Source organism: Podarcis melisellensis (genome assembly GCF_964234715.1).
Source record: "Podarcis melisellensis genome assembly, chromosome: 10".
Taxonomy (NCBI): domain Eukaryota; kingdom Metazoa; phylum Chordata; class Lepidosauria; order Squamata; family Lacertidae; genus Podarcis; species Podarcis melisellensis.
In genome coordinates, this window is record NC_138542.1 from 73397426 (window position 1) to 73417533 (window position 20108).

The 20108-nt window shown below is 46.7% G+C and overlaps 1 protein-coding gene across 5 annotated transcripts in view; it reads left to right on the forward strand.

Moving 5' to 3' along the window:
* LOC309378762 (uncharacterized protein) overlaps nucleotides 1-18530 on the forward strand; it is a 49303-nt gene extending 30773 nt beyond the window's left edge. The window contains exons 1-5 of one of the 5 annotated variants that reach the window (XM_081927399.1): nucleotides 4854-5110; nucleotides 6352-6392; nucleotides 12858-13030; nucleotides 16619-16761; nucleotides 17302-18530. In XM_081927399.1, coding sequence (XP_081783525.1) covers nucleotides 17429-18337 — 909 coding nt within the window. In that variant the 5' untranslated portion in view covers nucleotides 4854-5110; nucleotides 6352-6392; nucleotides 12858-13030; nucleotides 16619-16761; nucleotides 17302-17428 and the 3' untranslated portion in view covers nucleotides 18338-18530. The other 4 variants (XM_081927398.1, XM_081927402.1, XM_081927400.1 and 1 more) reach the window with 4 other exon arrangements.
* The last annotated feature ends 1578 nt before the right edge of the window (nucleotides 18531-20108 follow it).

Genomic DNA, 20108 nt, shown 5'->3' on the forward strand with positions numbered 1-20108 from the left:
TCTCAAGAGTCTCCTCCAGCACCATAATTCAAAAGCATCAATTCTTCGGCGATCAGCCTTCTTTATGGTCCAGCTCTCACTTCCATACATCACTACTGGGAAAACCATAGCTTTAACTATACGAACCTTTGTTGGCAAGGTGATGTCTCTACTTCTCAAGATGCTGTCTAGGCCTGTCATTGCCCTTCTCCCAAGAAGCAGGCGTCTTTTAATTTCGTGGCTGCTGTCACCATCTGCAGTGATCATTGAGCCCAAGAAAGTAAAATCTCTCACTACCTCCATTTCTTCCCCTTCTATTTGCCAGGAGGTGATGGGACCAGTGGCCATGATCTTCGTTTTTTTGATGTTGAGCTTCAGACCATATTTTGCGCTCTCCTCTTTCACCCTCATTAAAAGGTTCTTTAATTCCTCCTCACTTTCTGCCATCAAGGTTGTGTCATCTGCATATCTGAGGTTGTTGATATTTCTTCCGGCAATCTTAATTCCGGCTAGGGATTCATCCAGCCCAGCCTTTCGCATGATGAATTCTGCATATAAGTTAAATAAGCAGGGAGACAAAATACAGCCTTGTCGTACTCCTTTCCCAATTTTGAACCAATCAGTTGTTCCATATCCAGTTCTAACTGTAGCTTCTTGTCCCACATAGAGATTTCTCAGGAGACAGATGAGGTGATCTGGCACTCCCATTTCTTTAAGAACTTGCCATAGTTTGCCGTGGTCGACACAGTCAAAGGCTTTTGCATAGTCAATGAAGCAGAAGTAGATGTCTTTCTGGAACTCTCTAGCTTTCTCCATAATCCAGCGCATGTTTGCAATTTGGTCTCTGGTTCCTCTGCCTCTTCTAAATCCAGCTTGCACTTCTGGGAGTTCTCGGTCCACATACTGCTTGAGCCTTCCTTGTAGAATTTTAAGCATAACCTTGCCAGCGTGTGAAATGAGTGCAATTGTGCGGTAGTTGGAGCATTCTTTGGCACTGCCCTTCTTTGGGATTGGGATGTAGACTGATCTTCTCCAATCTTCTGGCCACTGCTGAGTTTTCCAAACTTGCTGGCATATTGAGTGTAGCACCTTAACAGCATCATCTTTTAAAATTTTAAATAGTTCAGCTGGAATACCGTCACTTCCACTGGCCTTGTTATTTGCAGTGCTTTCTAAGGCCCATTTGACTTCACTCTCCAGGATGTCTGGCTCAAGGTCAGCAACCACACTACCTGGGGTATACGGGACCCCTGGTATAATTCCTCTGTGTATTCTTTCTTTCTGGTATAATTCCTCTGTGTATTCTTGCCACCTCTTCTTGATGTCTTCTGCTTCTGTTAGGTCCTTTCCACTTTTGTCCTTTATTATGGAAATCTTTGTACGAAATGTTCCTTTCATATCTCCAATTTTCTTGAACAGATCTCTGGTTCTTCCCATTCTATTGCTTTCCTCTATTTCTTTGCATTGCTCGTTTAAGAAGGTCTTCTTGTCTCTCCTTGCTATTCTTTGGAAATCTGCATTCAATTTCCTGTATCTTTCACCATCTCCCTCGCATTTTGCTTGCCTTCTCTCCCCCGCTATTTGTAAGGCCTCATTGGACAGCCACTTTGCTTTCTTGCATTTCCTTTTCATTGGGATGGTTTTCGTTGCTGCCTCCTGTATAATGTTACGAGCCTCCATCCATAGTTCTTCAGGCACTCTGTCCACCAAATCTAAATCCTTAAACCTGTTCCTCACTTCCACTGTGTATTCATAAGGGATTTGACTTAGATTGTATCTTACCGGCCCAGTGGTTTTTCCTACTTTCTTCAGTTTAAGCTTGAATTTTGCTATAAGAAGCTGATGATCTGAGCCACAGTCAGCTCCAGGTCTTGTTTTTGCTGACTGTATAGAGCTTCTCCATCTTTGGCTGCAGAGAATATAATCAATCTGATTTCGATGCTGCCCATCTGGTGATGTCCATGTGTAGAGTCGTCTCTTGTGTTGTTGGAAAAGCGTGTTTGTGATGACCAGCTTGTTCTCTTGACAGAACTCTATTAGCCTTTGCCCTGCTTCGTTTTGATCTCCAAGGCCAAACTTGCCAGTTGTTCCTTTTATCTCTTGACTCCCTACTTTAGCATTCCAATCCCCTATGATGAGAAGAACATCCTTCTTTGGTGTCACTTCTATAAGGTGTTGTAAGTCTTCATAGAATTGGTCAATTTCAGTTTCTTCAGCACCAGTAGTTGGTGCATAAACTTGGATTACTGTGATGTTAAAAGGTCTGCCTTGGATTCGTATCGAGATCATTCTATCATTTTTGAGATTGCATCCCAGTACAGCCTTCGCCACTCTTTTATTGACTATGAGGGCCACTCCATTTCTTTTACGGGTTTCTTGCATTGCCTCTAGATGGTGCTAAAGGACCAATCACATCAGCATACACCCGCTGAAATGCCTTGTCGACCCTCGAGGTGACCTGCTTGGCGTTCTTCTTGGCTACACCTGTAAAAGAAATCATGTTAGAATCACAAGAATTACATTCCATGTAATCACTTTGATCAAAAGTCAACAAATACAGTCCATCTTTCTCTTTGACAGAAAGATACAACTCTCCATCTTTGTAGATCTCGCATTTCTCATCATCATAGGACAGTTTTAGTCCCTTCTTGGTGATCTGCGAAACGCTGAGCAGATTAAACTTCAACTCTGGAACCAAATAAAAATTGTTTATAGTCAAGTTCAGACTTTTAAGATACACAGTCCCAATTCCGGTCGCTTCCAGCTTTTGACCGTTGGCTAGTTGCACAGCAAAGCTTTGCTTCTCAAATGTAGAAAATAGTCCTCTGTGTCCTGTCATGTGAACCGTCACGCCCGTGTCTAGGACAAAGAAGTTTCCCACCTCTGGTGTGGCTTTTAGCGACATCAAAGCTTTTGCAGTCTTTGCCTTTGGCTTGGTGTGACCTTTGTCTGTCGCCTCAGACTTTGCAGAGCTCGCCTTAGCTCCTCTGTTCTTACGTGGCTTCTTGCAGTACCGCTGAAGATGCCCAATCTGGTCACAATTGTAGCATCGGACAACGTTCAAAGCTACAGCATTTTCTCCAGTAGCAACAGCAGTAGGGGCGTTAGAACTCCGTTCTTTGCTCCCCTTGTCCTTGACTTCCAGGGCGGCAAGTCTGTCATGTTCATTCAACACGACGGCAAAGACCCTCTCCGAAGTGAGATCCGCTGCTGGGAGAGACCCCAGCTGACTGGCAACTGTTTTGTAAGTCCGATTCAGGCTGTTGATCACCATGAAGCAAAACACTTCCTCCTGCAGACGGAAGTTGCGTTCCACCATCTGTTGACGCAGAAATTTCATTTCCGTCAGGTGCGCTTGAACATCTCCATCAGGCGCAAGCCTCAGGTTGGTCAGCTTCTCAAAATACAGCAACGCTGAAGAACCTGCATCTCTCTGATGTGTCCGTCTCAGCGTGTTCCAAACATCTTTCGCGTGGTCTAAATCTTGTATGTGGATCAGCTGCGAATCTGACACGCACAGAATTATAGCAGTTCTGGCCTTCACATCCTGTGACTGCCAAGCACGCGTTGGTGCTGCTGGAATGGGGTTCTCAATCACCCCAAACAGTCTCTGATTCTGCAGCAGGGCCTTCATCTTAATAGACCAAGATGCATAATTGTCACTGGTCAGGAGGTCTGGAGTAGGCAGGCCTCCCCCCTTCTTGGCATCCATCTTGAGTCCTTGCATTGACTCTCAAACACAAGCCTCTAAAATCCAATAGCTGGCTTGTTTACACTCTGTGCCACCTGGCAGCTCTGAACGCTAGCCGCATTGGAATGTTTCTTCCAAGAGTTCTTTTGGAAGGGCCTAGTCATAACAAAACCTTGTTTTTGCCTCTCCGAGGCAAAAGCCTGACTCGTCCAGCCCTCTCGTGAAACTGGCCTTCGTTGCTAAGCAACAGCATTCCTTTTCCTTGAACAGGAAAAACCACAGGAATGTTTGGAATGCAGTTTCTCTTTTGACTGGAGCTGTTTTCCCAAACGTTGCTCCCTCGAAGCAGAGAATAAATCAATCTGCATTCACACTTCTAAGCCCGAAAATCTCATACCTGGGCTCCGTAGCTTGGCTTTCAGATTCTTCTGGTCAGCTTCTGGCTGCAGAGAATCAGCCTTCCACCTCAGGCTTCCATGGAGGCCACTTCTTGATGCAGAGGTCGATGAAAACAGCAACCATCCTCTGCTACCACTGTTGGAATTCGAGCCCGTCTTGAGGTATGTGCCTATCTGTTCAGGCACCGGCTGAATTCTTTAGACCTCCCTCCGGCGACTCCCGGCAGGATAAACATACGCGAGGTCCGTTCCGGCGATTTTCCTCAGGCTGTGAGGAAAACACACCAACTGCTTCTCCTCCTTCCTGCTCCCTGCATATCCCCAGGGAGGGGAATCAGACACATACAGAAACGTATCTACATGTCTTTATTTGTGTCTTTAGCAGTCATACAGTAAAGATGTCTGCTCTCTTCAACAAACAGAGAGAAACTCAGACTCCACCCATGTACATCCTGTACAGGTCATGTGACAAACCCACTGAGCTAACATCCGGTGCTCAGTACAGAATGGACTGCCCCTTTGTTCCCATGGCAACAGTCACAAACTTCCTGTTTGGCTTTCCAGCCACAAGCAGCAGTCTTGGCTGCTATAGCCTTTGCTTGCTGCCGCATTGCTGCTTTAGAATAACAGGGGTACCCCACTTTGCAAGTGGATTGCCGGGATCAGCCCCTCCCCCATTCTCCTGATTCTCAGGAGGAAGAGGGGAGGGGGGACGCCTTCCTCTGCTCCCCGCCCCCCCAAATTCCACCCATTCCGGCACATCCTTCCCAGACCCCGCCTCCGCAAAGCCCAAATCCCCTCCCCAATATGTTGCTCCTCTTCCTCGCCATCCGGCTCCTGCTTTGAGAAAGTGGGGGGGGTGAGCCCCCCTCCCAAACTGCCTGCTTCTCCCGCAAGTGGAGCTTCTGCGCCGGATTGCTGCTCTGCGCCGTAGCTCTAGGGGGCGCGCTTTCGGAAAGGGGAGGAGGGGCGGCAGGTAAATCCCCCCCACCCACGTGGATGTTGCAGGAAAGGAAAGGAGAATCGGGAGGGAGGACAAGAGGTAAAGGGGTCGCGGGGGGGAAGGGGAGAGGAGGATCCAGAGACCCCGCCAGCTCCCCAAAGCGCCTCTCGTGGATCTGGATCCCTGCACGCGTACAATGAAGGAGGTTTTCCTTTGACCCTTAGGAAGCCCACCCAGGGGATCCCACGAGGCCCCCTCGACCCATTTGCCCGCGCAGGCATCCCTGGGACTCTGTGGGTTCCGCGCGGAAAGAGGTGGGCCATGAAAGGGTTAACGGGCGTGATGGAGGCTTTGATAGTGACCCCCCTGTCCTCCCCTGCTCGTCTTGGGTGGGGGGCCCTCCGGAGGGAGAGATGGGGGCGCAGGTCGTGGGGTAAGCCGCGCCAAGGGGGACCTCTGGGTTCAGTGGAGACTCTGGGACAGAGGGAGGGAGTCGAGGAAGTGGGGAGGGGGAGCATCCCTGGGGCAGGGAAGGGCAGAATTGGGGGGGGGGGAGATAGGAAACCAGTCTTGGGAAGACTTATCCATAGTGGCTCCCGTGGGGATTCTCTGGAGGGGCCGCCTTGGCTTCTCCCTCCCACCCAGGAATCGGCCATCCCTTCAAGGCAGCCAGAGGGATCCCTGGAAAGTGGGGGGTCCGGTCCCCCCACCCCTTCCTTCCTGGAGCCTCTATCCTCTTTACACCCCATAAGCCCCTGACCTGTCCAGACTGTTGCAGGAATCTATGTATAGGTTGGGGGTGGTTGCCCCTCCAGCAGATATCATGCACATGCAGCCCACCACCAAAATCAGCACAATCACTTTTGTGATTTCTTCCCACAAAACACTTCATCACAGTTTCTTCCTATCTAGTCAAAGGGCCTCTGCTGCACAAAACCAAATGTATGAATTCACTGATAAATGTCTCTGTGTACTGGCTCACTGGGGTAACTTCAGAAATTCCTATAGACATGTGAGCTCAGCTCCTCAGCAGCCACTCTGCCTGAGTGATAATCCCTGGCATCCTGATACCTGAGTGCCAGACAGGTAGCCATTCCACAAAGAACCAACCCAGATGAAGACAAAAGGGTGTGATTAGCTTGGCTGGGAAACAGGGAATGTCTACCCTCCCTTTCTCACAGGTGGGCTCACCTGGGCGGGTGCCTCCCACCTGCTTGGGCCGGCCTTTGACCCGCCCTTGGTCAGGAAGGACAATGGATGGCCAGCCGGGGGTGGGGCAAAGGCCAAAGAAAGGAGGCCGACCCCTTTGTCCAAGCCTCTTTTGGTTTTCTTCCTTCCAGCATCAGGATCCTCAGGAGTGTGTCCTGGCAGCCAGATTAAGGTACGTTCTGGCCTGATTGGAAGGGGCATGGCCCCTCCGCCAGGCTAGGCCATAATTTTGTGGCTTTTCTTTCTGGGCGGGCGCCAAGCTAGGATGCAGGGGCAACCTTTTTGTTTTGCGGTGGCGGGGGGGGGGCATAGCCATCCACCACCCTCTAGCTGTAAGCCGCATGTCGGCCATTTCCCTTCTTGGGGGGGGGGGATAAGTCAGGCCACATGGCGGTCATGTTTGTTTGCACTTCCTCCCCCCTTGTTCCACTCTGGCTACTGACGCACTTCTGCTCCTAGAAGGGAAATGTAAATATCTCTTTTCTTTCACCAGATAGATGTTTGGTGGAGGGCAAGGGGAACCATGGGGCAGGGTCCAGGATGCTCAGATTACAGCCACCAGACCTCCCCTTTCATAATGTATTTTGGGGACTGTAACATTGGGATTAACAGCTAAATCAAATCAAATCCGTTTATTGTGAGGACCATGCCTGTGCACAAAAATCAACACTACAATAGTTAAAAATATTAAAATTCATTACATACTATGCCAACAAAACCTTCTTCCCACAAAATAGAAAAGGAGGGAAAACGAGCAGCGAGTTAAACAGACGATGAAGGGGTCTTTACATTGTCGTCCATAAATCTGGCTTTCATGGCCTTCATCACAAAGACCGCTACCACATGGGTAATGCGTGGGTTTGCATCAACTAACAAAAATTTTACTCTATCTTCAGGACTGGTTATAGAGTTGGGTATAATTTGCAGCAATGCGTCTCTAAAGCCCGAGTAAATGGGGCAATAGAGGAAGTAATGTGTTAAGATCCTCTTTAATTTTCATAAGGCAAGGACATAAACAATGTTCTACTGGGGTTTTTGTTTATCTACCGGTCAGATAAGCAGTTGGCAATGTTTGAAACCGTGCCATAGTGAAAGCTCTCCGAAGGGTGGGATCAGTGATCTCCACCAAGTAATTGGCACAGATTTTGACTGCTTTTACTCGGGGGAACCAGTAGGAAAACCCAGAGTTTTTTATCTTGGTGGAGTCCAAAAAGGAGTCTTTTTCAAAGATCCATTCCCGAACTTTATCAGGGCTCCACAATTTGAGAGTATTAAACTCAGGTAGGTTGTATCTGGATAGAATGTCTAGTAGGCTTTTATGCCAAGTGGTATTATTTTGTAATGATACAAAGGCTTGTTTAGCCAATAAGGTGTTCGGGGCATCTATGAGGTTGGTGAAAAAATGCAGGAATCTTAAGTGGGCCCTGGCAGACACAGAAGGTAATCCTACTTCCACTCTTAGGAGAGCTGCTGGAGTACTCTGAGGGAGGCCTAGAATTCTTCTGAGATAAAATTTTTGGAAGATTTCAAGCCGTTCTAACAGCTTCTGATTCCATCCCCAGAGTTCTACTCTGTATAACATCTGGGGAATCACTTTTCCAACAAAAGTTTTTAGTGCCGGGGTCGCCAGTTGCCCTCCCCTCGAATAAAAAAAGCTGAGCAGAGCACCAGTTGTCCTACGTGTTAGAAGGGCTACAGTCTTGAAGTGGGCAAGCCAGCTAGATGTAGCTTGGAAAATGATACCAAGATATTTAAAGAAGAGACATTGTTCAATTTTGTGTTCATCTAGAGACCATCTAAATGTGTGGCGAGCTCTAGTAAATACCACAAATTTTGTTTTATCATAGTTTATCTTTAGAGAGTTTTGGGAACAATAAGCTGCGAGCCCCTCCAGCATGCTGAGTAGGCCCCTTCGAGTGAGTGCCATGACCGCCATGTCATCAGCATATAGCAGTATATTCAGGTGTTTGCCTTCCAGGGCAGGAGCTGATGACTTATACTTTGTCATATGTTGAACAATGTCGTTTATATAGAAATTAAAGAGGAACGGCGCTAACAAACAGCCCTGCTTAACCCCTTTCCCCAGTGGCAGTGGGTCAGTATAGTTGCCTGACATCCCAGTTCTGATTTTAACTGTGGTGTGTGAATGTAACTCTCTAAGTATTTTGAGAAGTCGTCTATCAATATCTGTGTCATATAGTTTTTGCCATAATTTGTCCCTACAGATTGAGTCAAAAGCGGATGTGAGATCTACAAAAGCCACAAAAAGTTTGCTCTTATGTGTCTTTGTATACTTATCTATCATTGTCTGTAGTACCAAACAATGGCCTATTGTACTATGGCCCTTTCTAAACCCTGCCTGTTCCAGATTAAGCAAGTTAGAGTGGTCAGCCCAGTCAACCAATTTATTTAGCAGGTGGCGAGTATAAAGTTTATACACAATGTCCAGGAGACTTATGGGGCGATAGTTTGAGGGGTCTTGGGGGTCTCCCTTCTTATAGATGGGGGCTACCAGGCTCAGTTTCCAGTTTTCTGGGATTTTGCATGTATCATTTATTGCCGTAAAAAGTTGGGCCAAAAAAGCAGCCCACCACTGGGCATTTAGTTTAAGCACCTCAGGAGGAATCATATCTTCACCGGGAGCTTTGCCATTCTTGAGTGTTTTAATTAGCTGTAAACATTCTGATTCGGTAACAGGATCCCAGCCCATTAATAGATCGTTTTTAATAGGAGGAAACTGGCTCGGTTTAGCAATGTTTGGAGCTGTACATAGCCAGGGAAAATGTTGGTACCATAAGTTAGATGAAATACTATTGGTTACAATTTTCCCTTTGGGTGAAACTCCCTGAGCAATTATTTCCCAGAACTTTTTATCGTCCCGCAATTTGATCGCCTTGTCAAATGCCTCCCATTGTTCCTTTCTATAGAGGGATTTCTTAAATTTTAGAGTATTTTTATAATGAGAGCGCCACCTGCGCAGGTTTTCCACTGAGGACAGGGCCCTTCCTGTTTTACCTTATTTTGTAATTTCCTAAGCAAAGATCTTAGATTTCTACAGTCTTTGTCGAACCAGGCCCTCGAATTATTTTGTTGTTTGGGTTGGTTGGAGTTCGTAAGTAGTGGGAGGAGCGACTCTGAGACCTGCTGAAATGTTAAAAAGGGGTCAGAATTAGATAGAATACATTGGTCTCTCAAGGCCAGTAAATCTGATGAATGCAGGTGTAGTTTGATTTTGAATTCCAGGTCGCTGTTCCATTTACGCCTACGAAGGGCCAGAGTTGGAGGTGGGTCTGCACAGTGATTACGGTATTGCGGATCCTCCAAACCACGGGGAATTAGTGAGATTGATATAGGGAGGTGATCACTCTCAGTTCTGTTGAAAGTCCTAAAGCCCTGTGACCTCTCCAAGAGTTTTGGGGAGACCAGGATATAATCAATAACGCTCGCACCTCTAGGCCCAAGGAAAGAAAAGAACCCCCCTGACCTGTCCATATGGGTACCATGCAAATTATACAGATTATGTTTGAAGGCAGTCTCCATTAATGTAATGCCTGCCTTATTCAAGACCTTATCGTCAGAGGACCAGGGAATAAACCAATCTGCCTCTGGCAGTAACTGGGATTTAGAGCAGTACGTATTAATGTCGTTTCCTATCCTGGCGTTGAAATCACCTGCCAGCAGGATATCCATGCCAGGGAATTCTAGTTCAGCCTTCTCCAAACATAGCTCTAAATCTTCCCAGATTTGTGACGACTGGGAAGGGGTGCCTATGGGAGGGATATATATATTAAAGCAGAGGAAATCTCCTCCTTCACTGCTAGAAATAAGTAGGATTTGTAGGTTGTTACTCTTCGCCCACTGCTGTTGCCGGACCTTGCACTTTAGCTTGATAGAAACAAAAGTGACTAAGCCACCACTAGGTCGGCCTCGGAAATTTGGTTTTATCGCAGGGGTAGCAAAGACTTTGTATCCCTGAAGAGAAGGGACATGGAGATCTAGACACCATGTCTCCTGTAGACATATAATCTGAAATTTTGTAAGGAAATCCAGAAGGCCGACGTCACCCTGCTTAGATAACCATCCCGCCACGTTCCAAGATAGAATGTGGAAATAGGGTGATGGTGGAAATAGTGGCAGTCAATCTCTTTTCCGGTGGTTTGGGGCTCCTGAGTTAGGCTCCTCCTCCTTCTGCTCTGCTTGGTGGTTCCAGGTTTGAGGTCGCTGGTCCCTAGGTAGGTGTGATGGCTTTAACTGGGGGGCCAATAGGTTGATTTGGCCCAGAGGATCTTCGATGACACCATTACAAATATCATGATGATCAGCTGATGTGTCATGATGTTCAGCTGGTTTTTGCAGAGCGAGGGCTTTGCCGACCCGTATAGGCTGTACAGGTAGCAGGTCAACAGCTGAATCTTGTGTCGGTACTGCTAGCGGGTCAAAATTTGACAAATGCTGTGGATCTTGATTGCGTATTGGGCTTAAAATAATGGAAGCCTCCAATTCTGGCATCGAGGCATATGAGGACGAGAGCATTTCAAACTGGTCTTGCTTGGGTAGTCCAATACCAGGCTCGTTGCACGTAGAGACCAGGGTACCAAGCGGGGGGTGTAGAAAATCAATTAAGTCATTTGCGGGCAGGCTTGCCACTCTCTGAGGGGTAATGTGTCCCGGCTCCATTCCCCCGACTATTTGTTCTTTATGGCGCACAGGCCCGGCATCAGCACAGACAGCACCTATCCTGGTGCATAGCGGTGTGCGGGTCAGATTGGTGAATATCCTTGTGAAATAGATGTGCCATTTTCTTGTACGGTTTCTTAGTCCTAGAATCTTTGCAACGCAGTGGGCAGATCTAAAGTTAATAACCATACGTCTCACATAAGGTCCAGAAGGCAGCCATGAGATGTCCACGATATCTACGGGGCGTAGTGTCTGCCCCAGCAGTTGGGACAGGGAATTTGCGACCGAATGATTATCCGCCCATTTGTTGTGATTCAAGGGGTGGTTTCCCACCAGTACTGCAAGTTTGCTGTTCTGGAGTTGCAGACTTGAGTTTTGTACTTGGTTGGGCAGGCATCTCACTTGTTTTTGTGCAAGGTTAGCCTGCACAGTTGAGCAGGGGTGAGCAGAGTTTGCAATATTGTTAAGCTGAGGAAGTGAGGGGGGGGGCAACTGAACAAGCCAAAGGCTTTTTCAAACTTCTTTTCAATCCCATCCAGCCTTTTATATAGGATGGTGATGGTATGTGTTATCAACTCGGTCTGGCAGATTAGTAGTTCCAGTGCCTCTCGGTCCTTGTTTAACTGGGCTGGTGGCTGGGATAGTTCAGGTGAAGTTTTTTGTAGGGACTCAAGAGTCTGTTCCATCTGTTCCTTCATACACAGGCTCAAGGCTAGTTGTGGGCCGTCCACAATGCCGGCAGGCTCCTCATGAGTAGTGCTGGGAGCAAGGGCCTCATAACTGTTTGCTGTAGGGAAGTTTCTGCAGATCTCACTTAGGTCATTGTCAGGCAGGAAATCCCTGATATTTGTCTGTCTTTTGGCCGTGCTCGCAGCTTTGTTGGAATGCTGCCTGCAGCGTTTCTTCCCTCTCATGTCGGCAAGAAAAATAGGGAGAGGATTTCTTAAAATTGCAGGGTCAGGGCAGGTTGTGCTGTTAATGAGCCCTACTCCCTTTAACAGTCTTTATCTGCCGCGTTTATCTTTATCTGCTGCGATTTCTTGCAGATTTATGGGAGAAGTAGAAATAATCTGAACCATAAACCATAAAACTTCTAAAATAAATGCCTTAAGGCATCTTAGGGCCCTTAGAACCCGCCAAAGCAGATAGTAAAAACAAAGCTTTACCGAGCATAGGACAAGGCTGCCGTTCACGTCGCCATCTTGGAAGTCAGATCATTGGTCATTCTTTTTTCGGATTAACAGCTAATAAAATTTTGGGTTCTCTTTTGTACGGGACTTCCATCTTGTTTCACCTGGTGGCAGGTGGGAGTCCTGTCGCGACCGTCTTCAATAAATACCAAGCCTACTGGCTGCTGTTTTGCTCTGGTATTCCTGGCTGGTGTCCTTGTTTTTTCTCCAGGGGGGCCCTCAGATTTCTCCATTAGCAAGACGCACCTTCCCTCCTGCAAGCTTCACCCGCTTCCCACCCCATAAGCCCCTGCCCTGTCCAGATAATAATAATAATAATAATAATAATAATAATAATAATAATAATAATTTATATCTCACCATTCCCCGGGCGAAGCCGGGCTCATGATCAATTAATTAAAATGCATTCTAAAAGCAATTCATTCTAATATAAAATCAAAATCAAATTAATGGCAGATACAGCAATTCTGCCCGGTCCAACCATTGTTCCCCCTGGCGAGGAGAGGAAATCCTGAGAGGAAGAGAGGAGGGGAGAGGCCTTCTCAGAAGTGGCTCTTTGTTTCCACAATCCCACCCAGGAAGCAGCCAGAAACCTTTTCCTCTCTCTCAGGCTTCCATCTTTAAGCGTCTCTTCTCTGCATGGTTCATTGAGGATGCAGAAGATGTACACCTGTTGTCAGGAACAGGGGTGCCGAGACCATGGAATGGCTCTCAGGATTGATATAGAAGTTGCATCTCAAAGGCATTTTTGTTCCTCTAACTTTTTGTAGGCAGTGTCAGACTGACAGACAAGCTGAGATACAATCCATCAAAATTCAATGACAGCGGCTGCGTGAATCTTCCCAGTCAAAGGACCCATTTTCATGATAGACAGTGCCTGTGGCTGGAAGCTCAACACCCAGGGTGTGCCTATACAGGCCAAAGATTGCCAGCATTAGCACAGGTGAGGTGTGTGACCCCCCCCCACAATCGACAGGCTGTATGTAAATGAGAGTTTGTGGGTGGGATTATCGTTTACGGCAACTCTGTTGCTCCCACAAGGGAGCACCTAGGGGTCAGAACACTCCTCTCCCAAGACCACTTTCTGAACAAGGCCCAGGAGGAAAGAGGGGAACCACTGCAGAGCAGGGCCCCCAGCTCCCCTAGAGGGTCCAGAAGGATACCCTGGTCGACGGTCTCCAAAGCTGCTTAGAGATCCAGCAGAACCCGGAAACAGTTTTCCCCTCGGACTCTTGCACATCGGAGATCATCATCCAGTTCAACCAGTGCTGTTTTAGTCCCATGATGAGGCCTGAATCCCTATTGGAAGGATAATGGTGGAAGAAGCTTTCCTGCTGTTGCAGGTACTCCCCTCCCCAGTCATTCAGTTTGTACTTACACGACACACACAACATACACGACGTTTTTCTTATAAGTTTATAGTAAATCAACTGTACATCAGATTTACCGTATTTTCCCCTCTATAACACGCAGATTTTGTCTCCTAAAAAGTAAGGGGAAATGTCCATGCGTGTTATTGAGTGAATGTGTGGTCCCTGCAGCCAACTGGCCCGAGTGCATCACACATTTTCTTTTCTTTCTTTTTTAAATGATATTTATTAAAGTTTCCAATAAAAACATATAAACACAAACAACAATAAAAAGATACACAAACAAAAAACAGAAAACAAGTATAATTTCAAACCTTATTTTCTTAAACCTAATTTCCCCGACCTCCTCATACCTCCCCCATCTGTATTCTAATTTCATTATCAAATCAGCAAATCCATTCCCTTATTTCCCATAGTTTTTGATAATTCTGTTCTTTTTCCTGATCAACACCCCTGCAAACCACATAATTTTGCATCACACATTTTCTTCGAGGGTCATCTTCGTTGCGGTCAGCAGAAGCCAGGGAAGTGCTTCCTAGGAGGTTTGGCCACTCTGCAGCGCGACTGTGTGTTTGCTAGTGTGTGTGCTTTGTGAGTGTGTGGTTGCCTGTGTTTGTTCGCTAGCGTGGGTGCTTGGAGGGAGTGAGAGAGTGACGGACTGCTGCATCTTCTCCTGCAATTTGCCTTTTAAAAATTTGGAAGCAGCGGGGCAGTAAAAACCACCTCCGAAAGCCCCATTTTCCCCATCTAAGGCTGCAGCTCGGCTTTGGAAGCCCTGAACCCCTGCCTTGTTCTTGAGGGATCTTTGAGATTTTCCCTTTAGCTTTAACCCAGCCCCCTTATTTTACCAGTTTATCTTCATTCTCAGTGTGGTAAATTGATTGCAGGCAGCCACACGTGAGTTCGAGCATCCCAAGAGAGAAAGCTATTGCTTTCCTGCATTCTGCCTCAGGGTCTTACTGCCCACCCTCTTCTGTTTCATTACCGTGTTTGCTCAAACGGAACAAAGAGCAGAGGAAACCCCTCCCCTCCAGGCAAGCAGAGGGGAAAGCAGAGCGTCCTTCCTTCTAATTCCTCTCCCTGCTGTGCTCTGGTGCTGCTGCTGCGTCTAGGGACTTGCAGGCAACATGCAGGTGGGGGCGGGGGAGAGAGAGAGCTGGCTGGCTTGGGTGGGTGGGGGAACGTTTGCATTCCTTTCCTCCCTCCGGTAAACCCCTCTCCTGCATTCTTAGCCAGCTGTTTCTCCACACACCCCTCTCGGTGCTCCTTGTCCCTTCTATTTTTCCTTCCCTCCCCACTTAAAACATCGTTACAAAGCATGGATCCTCAGGATCTTTGCATTGGGTCACCCCAAATTCACCATCAGATCACATAGCAATGATCTGATGCAAAAACAGGGCTGCAATGGTGCAAAAACATGGTTACAAAGCACGGATCCACATGGATCCTCAGGATCTTTGCATTGGGTCACCCCAAATTCACCATGAGATCACATAGCATATCCATGGCTACAGCCTGCACCAAAAAAATCACGCACCCACTGTTGCCTGGGGCTGCAATGGTGCAAAAACATGGTTACAAAGCATGGATCCACATGGATCCTCAGGATCTTTGCATAGGGTCACCCCAAATTCACCATGAGATCACATAGCATATCCATGGCTACAGCCTGCACCAAAAAAATCACGCACCCACTGTTGCCTGGGGCTGCAATGGTGCAAAAACTTGGTTACAAAGCACAGATCCACATGGATTCTCAGGATTTTTGCATTGGGCTACCCCAAACTCACCGTCAAATCACATGTCTGTGGCCATAGCATGAAGCACAAAAATGATACATCCACTGTTTCATTCAGATATTTTTTTTCTTGTTTTCCTCCTCTAAAAACTATGTGCATGTTATGGTCAGGTGCGTGTTATCGAGCGAAAAATACGGTACACCAGTCCACTTTTATTTTGCTCCATGAAGAAAGGACTATCAAAGGGGATAGGTTTAATACAGGGTGGCCATAATCCCTTGAGCATACCAGCACATCCACAGGAGCCCTGCCCAGTTGTTATGCCCTGATGGTCCCAGACATAAGGCCATCAAGGTAACAAAGAACCTGCATATAGGAGTGGATTCAACATGGACTGGAGCAAAGGACAATGATCAGCTCTTCCCTCTGGGGGCAGGAAACTGCAAACTCCCCTTTGTCACATGGAAAGTACTGATGAGGAGGGGGAAAGGGGGGAACCGGCCAGGTGGCAGGACACTCAGGTTACGACCACAACTCCTCCCTCAGCCCCTCCTTTTTGTGATGTAGTTGTGATGTAGTTTGAGGGGTGTAGTTTGAGGAATTAGTAACTAATAAAAGTTGGGGTCTTCTTTTGTACGGGGCTTCCATTTTGTTTCACCTGGTGGCAGGTGGGAGTCCTGTCGCGACAGTTTTCAGTAACGACCAAGCCTACTGGCTGCTGCTTTGCTCTGGTATTCCTGGCTGCTGTCCTTGTTTTTTGTCCAAGGGAGCCCTCAGATTTCTTCATTAACACTGGACCTGCACTCCCAAAAGCTCCAGGCACAAGACTTTCATTAGCTTTGAAAGGGCCATCGGATACTTGGTGGTCTTTTCTTCAAAAGACAAATATTCTGAATCCTTTTTAAGTGATGTATGATATAAGCAGCAGTTCTGTTTTGTTTATATATTCTACATTGGAGAGATTTTGATACACAGGTCTGAGTTCATCGCCCCCCCTGAAACTGCTGTGTAAGCAGTCCTGCCAGCCTGGACAGTGTGTTTGGGGGTTCAGGGCTGCCTAGACAACAAGACCCCCTTCTCATCCTGGCTTATATAGTCCCAAGGAAAGCAGAGCGGTACGTTAGGCACCAGCTTGGCTGCAGGAGTTGCTTGAAGGAGGTGTGCAGGGCACCATCCAACCATCTTAGAGACTCCACTCTGGATTTGTGTAGGTTTTCCTCCATAGCTTTTCTTCTCCTGAAGATAACTCAAGAGGAAGCGAGGGAGTGCACCAAAGTATGACGACTAGAGTTTTCCTTCTTGAGGAGCTCCCTTCCCAGGTTGACGAGCCCCATCTGCCCTTCCCTTTCCTCTGCAGAATGGGCAGAATCTGCCTTCTTGACTGTGGGATTCACTGTTGTTCTCATCCTCTCCATCCACCAGGGCCTTTCTTCACCTGCAGCAGAATTCCCCAACCCACCAAGGATTTGAGACCCATCAGGTATACACACCTGGTTTAGCCAGCCAGTTGAAGCCGTTCCTGGGAGTGGCCCCTATTCCATCCTGACAGCTTCTGGAAGAAACAGGTGAGAACTGAGTGCAGGGTGGGTACCAATGGTGGATAAATTACCCCGTAAGGTGCATGACATTTCCCCCACCAAAGGTACTACCGCTCCCCCAACACCCCATGACATCGTATGATTATGATCTGTAAGACAGAACAGGAATAAATTCATGTCCCCAGAAATAACACAACTTCAGGCCATTAGTGAATCAATACTACATTTCCAAGGTACTACATATTCCACTAAGTACAGTTTATCATTTTGCCTTGAATATCCTGCTTTTCAGTGTCATTTTAGGATAGTCCTGTGTCAAAAGACGGGCACGAGATCAGACATCACATCGTTCTTTAAAAAATCAAGCTGCTTTATGAAGATTGGTTGAGGATTAGGAGAGGTTGCTGATGCATTACTATCATTTGACATAATTGCATATTCATTTCCTGAAAGTTGGGAACATGGGTAGGAGGTGAGGGAATGTAGGAGACGTTGAAATAGGAGAAGGTGCTAATGGAGCTTGATGTGTTCTCTTTCCCTTTGTTCTCTTCCTTGAAATCAAAACAGGATTCCCTTTCTTCCCACTCTGAAGAAGGAGATGGAGAAGACAGTCAAAACTCCAGGGGTTGGGTACCTTTCCCCCCCATTAGGAATAGAAATTAAAATGTGTGAAATGCGGACTATGCATCATTGAATGAGCACACATAGTTCACATCAACGACCTCCAACAGGGGAGAAACCATTTAATGGTATGGAGTGTGGGAAACGTTTCACTGATATCGGAAAACTTAGAACACATCAACGGACTCACACAGGGGAGAAACCATATAAATGTATAGAGTGCGGAAAGAGCTTTAGTGATAATGGAAGCCTTAGAACACATCAACGGATTCACACAGGAGAGAAACCATTTAAATGCCTGGAGTGCGGAAAGAGCTTTAGTGATAATGGAAGCCTTAGAACACATCAACGGATTCACACAGGAGAGAAACCATTTAAATGCCTGGATTGCGGAAAGTGCTTCAGTCAGAATGGAGACCTTAAGTTACACCAGCGGATTCACACAGAGGAGAAACCATATAAATGCCTGGAGTGCGGAAAGCGCTTCAGTCAGAATGGAAACCTTAGAAGTCATCAACGGACGCACACAGGGGAGAAACCATTTAAATGTATAGAGTGTGGAAAGAGCTTTAGTGATAATGGAAGCCTTAGAAGACATCAACGGACTCACACAGGGGAGAAACCATATAAATGTATAGAGTGTGGAATGAGCTTCAGTCAGAATGGAACCCTTAGAACACATCAACGGACTCACACAGGGGAGAAACCATACAAATGTATAGAGTGCAAAAAGAGCTTTAGTCATAATGTAATCCTTAGAGCACATCAACGGACTCACACAGGGGAGAAACCATATAAATGTATGGAGTGTGGAAAGAGCTTCAGTCATAATGGACACCTTAGAAGACATCAACGGACTCACACAGGGGAGAAACCATTTAAATGTATAGAGTGCGGAAAGAGCTTTAGTGATAATGGAAGCCTTAGAACACATCAACGGACTCACACAGGAGAGAAACCATTTAAATGCCTGGAGTGTTGAAAGTGCTTCAGTCAGAATGGAGACCTTAAATTACACCAGCGGATTCACACAGAGGAGAAACCATATAAATGTATGGAGTACGGAAAGAGCTTCAGTTGGAGTGGACCCCTTAGAAAACATTGGCAGACACATGACGGAGAAACTGTTTAAATGTATGGCGTGTGGTAGGAGCTGCAGTCAGAGTGGAACCCTTGATTTATGTCAACAAACTCACACAAAAGACAAACCTTATAAATATCAGGAACGTAGATAGAGGTTCAGTCCTAGTGAAAGTTCTAAATCAACAGACTCACGGACAGGAAGAACTTTAGGAGTTGAAACCCTACAAACCATCAACAAAATCAAAGAGGAGAAGCAGCTTAAATGAAAAGATTGCAAAAAGTGCTTTATTTACAATGGAGTGTTTAAGGAACATCCAGGGACTCTCACAAGGAAGAACCCATTTAGATGTCTGGAGTGCGGGACGTCTTCCTCTCGGAGTCCACTCTTTTCTTCACTGAAATGAACTCAGCAGGAAATCAGTCATTAACACATGTTGTGTATGCGAAGTTCTGGAATTTATGTGTAAAACTGTATAGTAATGAAATATTGAAGGCTCTGGCCAGAATTAAATTATCATTTTGGGGAAGAATATCTACGATAAAAATGACGGTGCTACCAAAGATGTTATTTTTGTTTCAGACTATACCCATATTAAAGGGTATAGGAATTTTTAAAGAATGGCAAAAAGTGATCTTAAGGTATATCTGGCAGGGAAAGAAGCCTAGAATAAAATTTAAGTTATTGACAGATGTTAAAGAAAGAGGAGGCTTCGCCCTGCCAGATATGAAATTGTACTATGAGGCAGCATGTTTATGCTGGATAAAAGCATGGATAAAGTTACAAAACAATGAATTACTTGATTTAGAAGGTTTTGATAACAGATTTGGATGGCACGCGTATCTTTGGTGTGATAAAAAGAGGGTTCATAAAGGATTTGGAAATCACATCTTCAGGGGTTCTTTAATAGAGGTATGGGAAAGATACAAAAATATATTGGAACCCAAAGTCCCGCACTGGTTGTCCCCGTTAGAGGTAATCTGTGTTAAGAAAACTAATATGAGGAAAAAATGGGGTACGTAGTATGGTGAATTGGTGATTAATGAAGGAGGGAAATGGAAATGGAAGCCATATTGTCAGAGCTGCCTCCAGGTCCCAGCTCACAGAGGACCAATGCTAGCCGGTAGTAATGTGCAAAAGTCTTTATTGAGGTTCAGTTTCCATTTACAAGCCGCAGCGTGCAGCCCTACGTCTAGACGCTAGATCGGCGAAGCCCCGTCTGAGTCTCCACCCCCTGTACACCAGTTTAAGACCCTAGCCTTACTCCACCTTTTCCGTTGCTCCTTTCTCCTCTGGGTCCTCCTGCCCCCCGGTGTCTCCTCCTTCCTGGACTCTTCTGACGCTGACCCCCCTGACTCCTGCCCCTCCTTTCGGCGGGCTTTAGGCGGGCTTTTCGGCGCGCGCCCAGCTTCCAACCTTCCTCTCGACCGTTTCCTCGCTCTCCGATGGAGGCGTGGTCAATCCTGACTCATCTCCTCCCGCTGGCGGTGAGCAGCCTGATCCCGATACCTGGGACTCCTCCTCCCTACTGCTCTTTGGTGGGGAAGCTGGTCCCGATTTCCAGCTGCTGCTCTCTGAGTCCCCTCTGGTCCCTTCTCCCTGGGGTGTCCCCCTTGCTCTGACCATGGGAGCCCCTTTCTGTGAGTCTTCCGATTTGCTGGACAGACTCAGA